General features: G+C 39.7%; 1 protein-coding gene across 3 annotated transcripts in view; it reads left to right on the top strand.

Moving 5' to 3' along the window:
* The window catches only part of LOC113589171 (liprin-alpha-3-like), a 54,443-nt gene that overhangs the window by 2,449 nt on the left and 38,402 nt on the right, over window positions 1-13,592 (top strand). For 2 of the 3 annotated variants that reach the window (XM_027028682.2, XM_027028680.2), the window contains exons 2-4: window positions 8,608-9,773; window positions 9,905-10,006; window positions 11,001-11,165. In XM_027028682.2, the coding sequence (XP_026884483.2) occupies window positions 9,522-9,773; window positions 9,905-10,006; window positions 11,001-11,165 (519 nt within the window). In that variant the 5' untranslated portion in view covers window positions 8,608-9,521. Of the gene's footprint in view, window positions 1-8,607; window positions 9,774-9,904; window positions 10,007-11,000; window positions 13,060-13,592 lie in introns of those variants that run through there. The other variant, XM_027028683.2, reaches the window with a different exon arrangement.

Here is a 13,592-nt window from a genome sequence, read left to right on the forward strand (position 1 = left end):
ACTAGAGATGGCAGCAACACAAAGGGTTCAGAAGTCTAAATATATGTATACAGAGCTATAATCATATTTACAGTAAAATGTGTAGTTAGCAGGATAATGATCTAAAACTATAGAATAAGAATAAAACAGACCATTATTGCAGTGGGGTATAAATACACTTTAGTAGCAACTGCATAATTAAATTTTATTGTTTTTGTAAAGGAATAGGATATGTTTTTAATTGTGTTTGGTAACCAATGTATGATCACTGTATTGTCAGTAGAATATGCATAATATGGTTCAAACCTTTTGATTCTAGTATGAACTTACTCCAGTTTTTTAGGCATCTGGAACATTCTAACATCAAGGCTTTCCATACCCACCTGGGACCTCTGTTCTGTTTAACTGTGTTGATGGGAAAAGGTGTACTATTAATGCGATCTACATGTGTGTCCAATTAGTCACTAGAGTCTCATACTGATGCTGAAGTGTAAAGCCAGTGAGAGTCCACATTTTGTAACTTTCAGCAGGCAAAACACACTAAACTCACTATAAACTCAATCTAAACACATTCTTTACTCACTCTACACTCAATCCAAATGCACTCTAAACCCACTTTCCACTCTTCACCAATTATTAAGATGGCGGGGGCGGGGGGGTGCATTTATTTTATCCTTTAGCATACAGCACTGGCTGAACACAGAAAACAAAATATTAGGCAAAAACAAATTCATACTTCACATAAATTCAAGTATAGACTACTCTAAATAACTCATTCAAGCACTCCAGCTCAGGCTAGCCAGATAGATAGTGCTTATGTGTTATGATTACTAGCTAATGTAAGCTTACTGCTGTGGTTAACTTTGCCTGCTTTTTCTGCACCTTTAGACATACCCTGCCTGTGACAGTGTAATGAACACTCTGGAATTTAGTGAGACTTATGAAGTACAAGTGAGTACGCTGCAAAGGGCCTGAGGTTAAAGCAGCAGTTAGAAACCAGTGTAATAACAATAAACCAGGGTTATGGTTAAGGTTAACCCTAACTCTAACCCTAACCTTAACCGTAACTCTTATAACAATAACTTTTTGTTATTGTTTGCTAAAACTGTTAATATGTCATGACAGCGGTACCTGAGACAGATAATCTGGAAAAAAATCAGGCTCTTGAGGCTCCAAATTAATTTACAAGAAACCAACACACTGAATCAAAACAGCCAGTTAGAGCCAGGAGGGTCTGACAGTGTGTCAGTCACTGTTTGAGCACATGCTCTTACTCAGGCAAGCACCAAAATCAGACTGGCTTTTTAGAGGTGAAAAGAACTATGGCACCAGAAATGATTCCGAACCGATGCTGAGTTAGCCACATTTTTGCTTTACAGGTAGCTATGCTAATTAACAGGTAGTTATGCTAACTAACAGGTAACTATGTTAATTACCACTGCTTGATTTATTTTTATTTGATTTTGGGAAAAAATCACATTACCCATTAGGAAGTAAACATATTTTGAAGAAATTGCAATCGGGCTAACATAAGGTTGTTTCCAATGCTAAGGCTACTGGTTAAACATTTATTTGAAAATATCTTTTTGAAGTGCCGAGGCAGTCATATCGATTTGGTGTTTGTCCTGATATTTTGGTGTTTGCTCTGACATTTTGTGTTTGTCCCGATATTTGGGTGTTTGTGCTCTCACAGCTAAATGTTCTCATCAGTTGTTTACTGCTTGTTTAGCACTATGTATAGTTTCTGTTTTCAAACAAACATCTAAGCACTGAAATAAGTGTGTCCTAGTTCTTTTACCAAATAGATATTGCTGTAATTCATGTGCAAAATGTTTGTTGGTTACTGGCCAGCAATGTTTACATTTCACAGTGTGCACAGTGGCCTCCCTATCCCAGTCTCTTCTCAATCTGACCAACTGCAGCTTTAATGCAGCTGAGAAATATGTTGTGTGGCTGCATCTCTGGATAGGTTAGTTGTAACATCTGATGTTAGCCAGCAGAATAATCAATTATAAGATATGATGACTATCGTCTTTCAGTGTTACCTTGGCAAGGTCAGTATGAAAAAACCTCATGTAGGAAATGAAGAGCAGCCATCGCCATCTAACACTTAGAACTAATATTGGCTCCCAGTAAAGGGCACTCTCCACCATTCTAGACAGCTCCAGAGGGATTAAAGTTTTCCGATGCTATGACAGGTTTCTGTAAATTGGATCCCAGAGAGAGAACATTGTAGATGAGATGAGAAAAAAAATGGGGTCTTACAGGGCTTGGGAATCACACTACCAGGTGATGGGTATCTGATTTGTGTAGGTATACAATCTACTTGAATATCAGTAATTTTATATATATATATAGTCTATGAGTCACACCCAGCCGTTATCAGGTCAGTCGTGTCATGCTGTTGACAGTGGTGTGTCATTGATAGATGATGTGTGATTCCATGATGTGTTGTGGTGTGCATCCTTGACACATGTAGATTAAACTGAATTGCATATAAAAAGTTCACTTGTTCTGGCATTTGTAAACCACCTCTCTGCTTTCTGTGTGGCCTAGGTATTTCTTCCTATGCCATAATATGATAGAATGTTAATCTATATTTTGAATAGAAATAACACAATTTTTCATAACCTTAATTTTCACTAATTACCTTAAATATGAATTGTTACAATTATGTAAGAATGCTTCACGTCTGTTGTGATGTCTCTTAGTAGATGATGTATTTTGGTGACACCTTTTATCAACTCAACAATTGTATAATAAATGGAACTTCATTAAGTACTTTTATTATGCCTCTTGCAACTCTGCCCCGCCGCATAACGTATTGAATTGTAACTATTGTAATGGTCAGTATGACTGAATTTATGTTAACAAAAAAATTAAGAAACAAATTTGACCAAAAAAAAAAAAAGGAATTATTAAATCCTAAATCCTCTTTAAAAATGTGATTTTATCTTAGACGAAACCCAGAGCTGCCTTCTTAATCCATCACTTCAACATGATTGATCATAATTATTTTAACTTGGTTGTTTAGCAGGCATCAGGCTAAAGACTTGTACCCACTAACCCCAACCCTAACCTTAACCGTAGTCCTATCCGTAACCCTAACCCACTAACCCCAACCCTAACCTTAACCGTAGTCCTATCCGTAACCCTAACCCACTAACCCCAACCCTAACCTTAACCGTAGTCCTATCCGTAACCCTAACCCACTAACCCCAACCCTAACCTTAACCGTAGTCCTATCCGTAACCCTAACCCACTAACCCCAACCCTAACCTTAACCTTAGTCCTATCCGTAACCCTAACCCACTAACCCCAACCCTAACCCTAACCTTAGTCCTATCCGTAACCCTAACCCATTTCCTCTACTGCCTTTTTTAACATGAAACCCTATAGGAAGTGACCGAATGGCAGAAAAAAGTGGACACTCAAAAAAAGTGCACATTGTAGATGGGGTATGTGACTTATCAGAAAGGTTTAATTCCTATCTTAATTCTTAGCTCCAACACAAAAACTAACCATTTTAACACTAGAATGACTAAAACGATGAAAATTCTACCTATGTGGGGTAAACCAGCCACACAGTAGTCCACTCCCCTATTGTGACGCGATTGGTGCCTGTTATCTTGGTAATAACACAGTCCATTGCAAGCACTGACCCCCACATCCACAGAAAGCTTGTAAAATACTGAAAATAACTAACATGATGCCTGCAAAGTGTCTACTGAAGTTTACTTCTATAGCACTTTACACACACAGCTTCAAGACATGTTTCAAGAGTTACAATCTGCATTGTCTAACATATTTAAGGTTTTCTGTGTTACATATTTTTAAGAACAAGCCAATATATTATGTTTTCTTGCAAAGTACTGTCATGCAGCATACTATAAAGTGATATCTTCCCATATCTTGGTTTATTACCATACGTTGGTATATTACCATGTCTTGCTATTTTATCATATGTTGGTATATAACATCCTCTAAATCTACAGTCACTACTGACCTTAATAGGTAAACCTATCTTACAGGTGCTTTATATACCTTTGTTATGCACAATTTGTCACCCAGGCTCTACCCATTCTATCACTGACCACAGGGTCACTGCTAGGGGCACCACCCGGGTGGGGGTTCACTTTCAGCGTAACAGTGAAACATCACTGGTAGTGTCTGGGTAGTAGGTGTCAGGCTGCTATGAGTGTGTCAGGGACAGTGGTGTTCCTGGAGATTTTACACATGTCTGTGTCACTGCTGAACTGAGAGTTTTCCACTCTCCAAAAAGATTCAGCCAACAATAGTTCTGCAACAGATCTCTCACGTGCCCCCCTAAAATGTTAATGAAATGGAATCAAATATTGAGACTTCTCAAATAATTATATTAACGTGGAAAGGTTTGGAACAATATTGTGACAACACTAATCTCTAACTATGGGAAATCCTTACAATATAAAGTTCATAGCTTGCAGTTATGTCCTCTTATCATGACTGTTGTGCAGAACTAGTTGATGAAATATTACCTGCCAGTCATCTCACTTCTGCCATTGTCTGTGGTGGGGTAATGTGCTCCAGTGTTCAGCAGATAATGTGCATTGGATAATGTTCATTGGATAATGTTTGCTAGATAATGTTAGATGGGTGATGTTAGAGGGGTAATGTTAGAGGGGTAATGTTAGTGGGGTAAAGCCAATGACATATTAGTGGGGTAATGTTAGAGGTGTAATGTTAGAAGGGTAACGTTAGAGGGGTAACGTTAGAGGGGTAATGTTAGAGGGGTGACGTTAGAAGGGTGATGTTAGTAGGGTAATGTTAGAGGGGTGACGTTAGAAGGGTGATGTTAGGGTAACGTAAGAGGGGTGACGTTAGGTCGGTAATGTTAGTGTGGTAAAGAGAATGACATGTTAGTGGGGTAATGTTAGAGGGGTAATGTTAGCGGCGTAAAGCCAATGTCATGTTAATGGAGTAATGTTAGAGGGGTAATATTAGAAGAGTAATGTTAAAGGGGTAATGTTAGAGCAGTGACGTTAGAGGGGTAATGTTACATGGATAATGTTAGAGGCGTAATGTTAGTGGGGTAAAGCCAATGACATGTTAGAGGGGTAATGTTAGTTCTTAGCACTGGATGATCAACACTTTTATGTAGTTAAGTATACAGGCTTCAGAAATTTGATACATTACCTGAGCCCAAGATACACAATGCCAAGCAGGCGTTACTTCTCAGATGTTGCGCTACCAGAATTGTTTAAACTTGTATCATGCCACACACACAGCATGCTACAAGCCAATTCCAAAGCAGCAGTTAATTTTACAATGGGCATTTGGACATCTGATATAAGATTGATGTCAATGTTGAGTCTAACTGCTCCATGGGTGGATGAAGATTTCGAGTTACAACAAGCCCTGTATTGTCAGAGTCCCACACAGCTGCCAGTGAAAAGCCACATTTACATGTACATTTACGGCATTTAGCAGATGCTCTTATCTAGAGCAAATTACAAAAGTGCTTTGTCATTTACTCGTAGAATACATCCTAGTACATCACAGTAGGTTAGAGTCATACCAATGAACTAGAATACTGTAGAAATACAGGGATCAGTGCTGATACCTAGAAGTGCAAAACATGTATAAGCTCTATAACAGACAATGATAAGTGATAAGCAATACCCTACAATAAGTACTAGAGTCATTTAAATAATCCACAAATAGATGGGTCTTCAGTCTGCGTTTGAAGACTTCCACCATCTGGGATCCAGGACAGAGAATAGTCTAACACAGTGTTGCAGCAGTGGAACATAGACATGACCAGGGTTCATATGGTGTTTCAAGACGAGTTGCCAGGGCACTCACACTACATTTGTTGGTGTGTGAAGGTCTGCTGTCCCAGAGAAGCATTAGTGATGCAGTGACAACTGGAAGGAAGATTATCAAGCATTTTAAACACCTGTCACCTGTTCACGACTTCATGCCATCCAGACACAGTTAGGTCAACCTAGAAAATGACTGCAGCAAGATGTTTGTACAAAATGGAATAGCACCTCCTATATGCTTCAGTCTCTAATGGAGCAGAGGCGTGCTCTGGGGGTATACACTGCAGAGCAGGATCTGCCAGCCACGTTCAGCACGCATCAACGGGGGTTAATTGATAATATGCTGAGCCTTCTCATTCCTTTTGAGGAACTCACAAGAGAAATCATCTCATCAATAGCAACAGCTGCAGACATCGTTCCAGCCATCACAGTACTGGAACAGCTTTTGGAGAGAAGAGGCAACATAGACCATGGAGTGGGTCCTGTCATAACCACATTGTTAGAGGTAGAAGGTTCAGAGAAGGTTCAGCAACTTTTCTTGATTTTACATTTACATTTACATTTACAGCATTTGGCAGACACTCTTATGTAGATTGACTTAAAAAAGTGCTTTGTCATTTACTCATAGACTACAACTTAGCCATTACAGTAGATTAGAGTCCAATGAACTAGAATACTGTTGAAATACTGTACAGTGATTAATGTTGATGCCTAGAAGGGCAAAACATGTATAAGCGCTATAACAGACAATGATAAGTGCAATAAGCAATACCCTACAATATATACTAGAGTCATTTAAATAATCCACAAATAGATGGGTCTTCAGTCATCTTTATTTCAGACAACAATCAGTGTAATAAACAAAAACTACTAGAGTTAGTCAACAAAGGAGCAGTCAATATCAGTGCAATAAACAATACCCTACAATAAGTACAAGAGTTTCAGTTATCCCTTGATCCCAAGCAAGTTATTATTAGCCTACTTTTACTGTACACATAATAATAATAATAATAATTATTATTATTTTAGTCATTATTATTATTTTTATTGACTATATCTGAAACCTAGACTTTTGTCTTTATTTATGCAAAAGGAATACTTCTCAACAGAAATAGAAAGATCAAGTGAAACAGATCACATGAAACAGATGCTTCTAACTAAGCTAGAGGGAGAGACCAGACACATACCTGACCAACTGGTTACAGAAGCATCCACGGTACCTGGACCAGTTACAGAAGTATCTACAATACCTGAACCAGTTACAGAAGCATCTACAGTACCAGGACCAGTTACAGAACTATCTACAATACCTGGACCAGTTACAGAAGGATCTACGGTACCTGGTCCAGTCATAGCAGTATCCATGGTACCTGGACCAGTTACAGAAACACCTGCAACCAAAAAGCCATGTAGTTTACTGCTTTCAGTACCTGATGAAATACTTAATATTTATTGTTAGCACATACACTGACAAATGGCATTAACAAGCTAGCTAACTAACTAATGTTACCACAACCATGTCCAGGTGTCTAGGAAGTGGTGTTGGATCTTCACAGGAAATATTAGTCGGGCTGATTCATCTGAAACTATCTATCTCAATGTTTCACTCAATTAATAATTATGGACCTAACTAAATATTTTGTGAATATGGCTTGAAATATCAAAAATCAGCTCGTTAGCTCTAGCTTTATCCAGCTCACTAGCTAGTTATGGTATCACTAGCAAGCTACCATAAGAAAGGATCAGGAACACGGCTCTGTATTCATTACTAATGATGTGGTGTTTTGTACAATGTCTGTCTTATTTAGCTAGCTATATATTTTTCTGTCAGATTTTGTCAGTTTGGTTTATTCAGTGTTCTTATGCTTCTCTTCAAAATGATAAGCCTTCAACATCAGTCTGAAAGTCTCTGTTCATCAATGGCTGTGTTTACAATATAATATTTAAGTTATTCAAATTATTTTATTTTTGTGTAACCTCACTGCAAATTTACATTACATTACAATTTTAAATAGCATTGTGTTAAAAAAAATTGCATTAAGTCTTAAAAATTCAGATAATAGTTCAGATAATAGTTTATCTCTTAAATGTTTATATCCAATGAAGCATACACTTTACCAAAACCCTTGCCATTTTGGAAAGTTTAACCCTTTACCCAAACCCTAACCCTTTACTTTATGAAACCCTAACCCTTTACCCAAACCCTAACCATTTAGTTTATGAAAATGCCTTAAATGCTTTTCAAAAAGATTCTTTGCTTTGTAGAATAACATTCCTATTCATACACCATTCATACACTATGACTAGATTAGCTTGTTCACCTTGTTCAGACAGAAGATAATATAAATCAAATATGCTCATATGTTATTGACCTGCTGTTTCATATTTCTACAATAATGAGGACAAAGATAATGTGCTACAGATATCATTCTGTGCCCTGTGCATTGGGCCTGTGCTGTGATCCTGTGCTGTATCCTGTTTTGTGAGCCTGTGCTGTGGATCAATATGGATTTTTTTAACCCAGCAAACTTGAGCTAAATATCCATAACTAGATCAGTGCAGAAATGGTTGATGAAAACTGTGGCTGATCGTTGATGTCATGTACAGCCTCAAAGTGAGGTGAGGTTAGGGTGAGTTAAGGTTTGGGTGAGGGTGAAGTGAGGTGAGTGTGAGGTGAGGTTATGATGCCAACTGCTTTTGCGTGTGTGTGTGTGTGTGTGTGTGTGTGTGTGCGTGTGTATAATTATATTATACTTTATATTTAAAGTACTTTTGATCGGCATTTAATTTGTTTGTTTTGTTTTGTTTTGCTTTTTTCTTGCAGTGATCTGTGGCCTGTCTTCACACCTGTTGGCTCTGCTGTCTGACCTGCTGCACACTTTCCTCATACCGCTTCTGTTCTAATGCTTATGGATAATTACAAGCAAAAGAGTGGATCTCACCTTTAGCACTTAGATTACATGTAGGCTGGTGTACAAACACCTCCTCTACCCACAAACACAGGCCATGAGTGAACGTTTATACTATTTACTGTACAAGACCCCAATATAAACCAATCAGGGTAAACATTAATGAGTGGAAGAGATGATGGTAGAGGAACGAACCAACATACAGGATCCAGAACATGGCCTGGAAGGGTTGTAACACGACCCAACACCACAAGCTGCCATGGTCACCTGTGTATTCATTCATTACTTCTGAGGATTTGTCTAAGCCTTAACATAATGTCTGTTTGGTCCCTGAGAGGCACTGCATCCTAACCCTAATCTGCTTTAATCAGAAACAGCACGGGATCCTAACCCTAATCTGCTTTAATCAGAAACAGTACTGGATCCTAACCCTAATCTACTTCAATCAGAAACAGCACAGGATCCTAACCCTAATCTGCTTTAATCAGAAACAGTACTGGATCCTAACCCTAATCTACTTCAATCAGAAACAGCACAGGATCCTAACCCTAATCTGCTTTAATCAGAAACAGCACGGGATCCTAACCCTAATCTGCTTTAATCAGAAACAGCACGGGATCCTAACCCTAATCTGTTTTAATCAGAAACAGCACAGAGTCCTAACCCTAATCTGCTATAAACTGCTATAAATAAACAGCTCATTCACTCACTTTAAGGGTCAAGGGTTTAAGTACACTCCTATTTCTCCTACCCATTCCTTTGGAGAACTGTAATTGTGTTGCATTTTGGTGAGAGTACTAAGCCACAAGGACCCATTTACTTTATCACGATGATGTGTGAAGTGATGCCCACAATCTCAGAGGATGGGCGGGGTGGAGGCGTGTCTGGGGGCGGGGCGGGGGGTGTGGCTGAGGCAGGGGGCCTAGAGTGTGTCATGGTCAGTATGTTGGCAGAGAGAGAGAGACTCCTGGACAGCCTAAGGGATACCCAGGACACACTGAGCACAGCCCAGCTCCGCCTCCGTGATCTCAGCCATGAGAAAGAGTCACTGCAGAGACAACTTTCCATAGCCCTGCCTCAGGTGAGGGTTAATGCTAGCTAATAGTGATAGTACTTTAACACTTCATTAATAATAATAACAACAACAATAATAGTAATGTCTAAATGAAACTACATTTGTGTGTCTTGTCTGTTTATGTGTGTGTGTTACAGGAGTTTGCTGTGTTAACTAAAGAACTGAACACATGCCGTGAGCAGCTACTGGAAAGAGAGGAAGAGATTGCTGAACTTAAAGCCGAAAGGAATAACACACGCGTGAGAACTGCAAACATACACTCAAAAAAAAGCATACTCATACACAGACACAAACGAATACACAAAACACAAACTCATACACACAGACACAAACTAATAGACAAAATACAGATTCATACACACAGACACAAACTAATACACAAAACACACTCATACACACAGACAAACTAATAAACAAAACACACTCTCATACACAGTATGACGATTCAAGGCTTAACAGGATGCAGAGAAGGGGCACGTTCAAACATGTTTTTATTTAATACACAGACGACACATCTAACACCGCACACCTCACTAAACACCTTTCAAACACCAACAACACGTACTACAACACAAGAGAAATATATACACACAAGAGGATTACACCTAATACAGAACAGGTGGACGACAGGGCGTGGCAACACGGACGAACACGCACACACACACCAAGATGTTTGAGGAGGGGGCGGGGCTGTAACGTCACACAGGCAAACTAATACACAAAACACACTCATACACAGACAAACTAATACACAAAACACACACTCACACACAGACAAGCTAATACACAAAACACACTCATACACACAGACAAACTAATACACAAAACACACACACACACAGACAAACTAATACACAAAACACACACTCACACACAGACAAACTAATATACAAAACACACACACACACAAACAAACTAATACATAAAACACTCTTATACACACAGACACAAACTAATACACAAAACACACACTCACACACAGACAAACTAATACATAAAACACACACTCACACACAGACACAAACTAATACACAAAACACACATTCATACACACAGACACAAACTAATACATAAAACACATGCGTGCTGAGGTATGTGTGTATACATGCGACTGTATATGTGTGTGTGTGTGTGTGTGTGTGTGTGATGAGAGTCTGTGCATGTGTCTGGGTGTGTGGGTGTTGAGGTGAAGGCTGATGGTTTGTGTGTGTGTGTGTGTGCTGCTTTGTGTAGTTGCTGCTGGAACACCTGGAATGTTTGGTATCTCGGCATGAGCGCTCTCTCAGGATGACAGTGGTGAAGAGACAGGCGCAGACGCAGAGTGGCGTGTCCAGTGAGGTGGAGGTGCTCAAGGCTCTCAAATCATTGTTCGAGCACCACAAAGCCCTGGATGAAAAGGTCACATTTTCCTTTTACAGTTTTGGTGCTTGCAGTACATATGATCATGGCCTGATTTCCACTGTGTGTATGCAGGATGTGTAGGAATTAACCCTAAATCTCCCATGGGCAATTGACCACTACTGGACATACAAACACAGAACACCAACCATCAGTGGACATACACACACAGAGCGCCAACCATCACTGGACAGACAAACACAGACATAATGTCAGTGTTGACTAATATTACTGTGTTAATTGTTCATTAAGGTAATATTACTGTATTGACTAACATTAACATCAAGTTGGTTAATGGATCTTCTGTAGGGTATAGGCTTATCCTGCAGGGTGTAGGGAAATCCTGTAGGGTATGGGGTTATCCTGTGGCTATAGGATTATCCTGTGTGTATAGGGATATCTTATAGGGTATAGGGTTACCCTGTAGAATATAGGGTTATACTATGGGTATAGGGGTATCCTGTAGGGTATAGGGTTATCCTGTAGGGTATATAGTTGTCCTGTAGGGTTATCGTGTAGGATATAGGGTTATCATTGTGCCACTGTATCATCGTGCCATTGTGTCTAACCAATATCAGTTAGTTGTATTTCAGCTCTTCTCAAAGTGAGTCGCTTTTGTTTTCCTGTAACTTTTGCAGCTGGTTCAGACAAACCACAAAAGGTCAACACTGTCTACTGTAAATGCACAAGTGCACAATTAAACATAGTTACCAATTTACAGGGTTGGATTGTCCAAGTACAAGAACCCTCAGTGTTAATAAATACATGAATCCGATACTGTGGCAGGACAGTTTGAACAGGTCTTGAATAATTTGTTTTCAGAGAGCCTAAATGTTTGTATTGTACAGGATTGAATAGTTGCGGTTTATGCTGCTATAACAGAACGCTAAAGAGTAACCAACTTGATTATCAAAAATGGAGCATTTACTGTTTTAAAGACAGTTGTGACAATTTGGAATAATTTCTATCAGAAATGGGGTATACTTCAGGAATGTAAGCTTTAGACTGGTAGAGTTTGGTGTGGTGTGGTACAGTTGGCTTTAGATTGACCGTGTTTAGTAGGGTGCATTGTGGTCTAGTATGTGGACTGTGTTTAGTAAGGTGCATTGTGGTCTAGTATAGGGACTGTGTTTAGTAGGGTGCATTGTGGTCTAATATAGGGACTGTGTTTAGTAGGGTGCATTGTGATCTAGTATAGGGACTGTGTTTTCAGTCTCTCTGCCTGCTGGTAAGGCAAGCAGCTCACACACAGCCCAACACACAGCACATGCTGAGCTGCAGATGGCCTGTGCTCCCTGGGCTTCTGCTTTTTTATCTCTGGTGGTAAAGAGCTACTCTGCCTCTTTAGGAACACATTGCTTTTTCAGTTGAGCTGCTAGAACATTGTACTAACAGGTATTTTTCTTTGTTTTGTGATTTATTTTTCTTAAATTTGTTAATTAAGCAATACACTGGCTAAAACAGCTAAAGCTGGTATTTAATGTTATTTGAAATGTACTATGAAATGTATATAATATATCATTTTGATCAAACAAAGTCAAATTTCTGCCATGCTGCCATTAACAGATGCAAGCCAGGATGTCCATCATGTGATCACCAAACCAGGATATCGTGTGACCAACATGTCACTCCCTCTGTCTTGCTGAAAGCTTCCGATAACTTCAATAATTGGACAAGTGCATGTAGAGCTGGGCTGCTTTCTGGTGACTGTAAAAGTCTTGCTCTGATTCAGTTGTTTCTGCCAACACTTATTCAGCCTTATTCAGGAGAATTTATTTAGGATAGCCAATCAACCTAACCTCCATGTTTTTGGACTGTGAGAGGAAACCAGAGACCCAGGAGGAAACTCATGCCTACACGGGGAGAACATGGAAACCCGCCCATGCTCGATGTGGTGTGTTCTACATTGTTGATATCACACCGTCACCCGTACTCAGTGTGGTGTGTTCTACATTGTTGATATCACACCGTCACCCGTACTCAGTGTGGTGTGTCCTACACTGTTGATAACAGACCGTCGCCCGTACTCAGTGTGGTGTGTCCTACACTGTTGATAACAGACCGTCACCCGTACTCAGTGTGGTGTGTCCTGCACTGTTGATAACAGACCGTCACCTGTACTTGCTGTGGTGTGTCCTACACTGTTGATAACAGAGCGTCACCTGTACTCGCTGTGGTGTGTCCTACACTGTTGATAACAGAGCGTCACCTGTACTCGGTGTGGTGTGTCCTACACTGTTGATAACAGAGCGTCACCCGTACTCAGTGTGGTGTGTCCTACACTGTTGATAACAGAGCGTCACCTGTACTCGGTGTGGTGTGTCCTACACTGTTGATAACAGAGCGTCACCCGTACTCAGTGTGGTGTGTCCTACACTGTTGATAACAGAGCGTCACCCGTACTCAGTGTGGTGTGTCCTACACTGT

This window comes from Electrophorus electricus, chromosome 10 (assembly GCF_013358815.1).
Source record: "Electrophorus electricus isolate fEleEle1 chromosome 10, fEleEle1.pri, whole genome shotgun sequence".
In the NCBI taxonomy this organism is placed as follows: Eukaryota; Metazoa; Chordata; class Actinopteri; order Gymnotiformes; family Gymnotidae; genus Electrophorus; species Electrophorus electricus.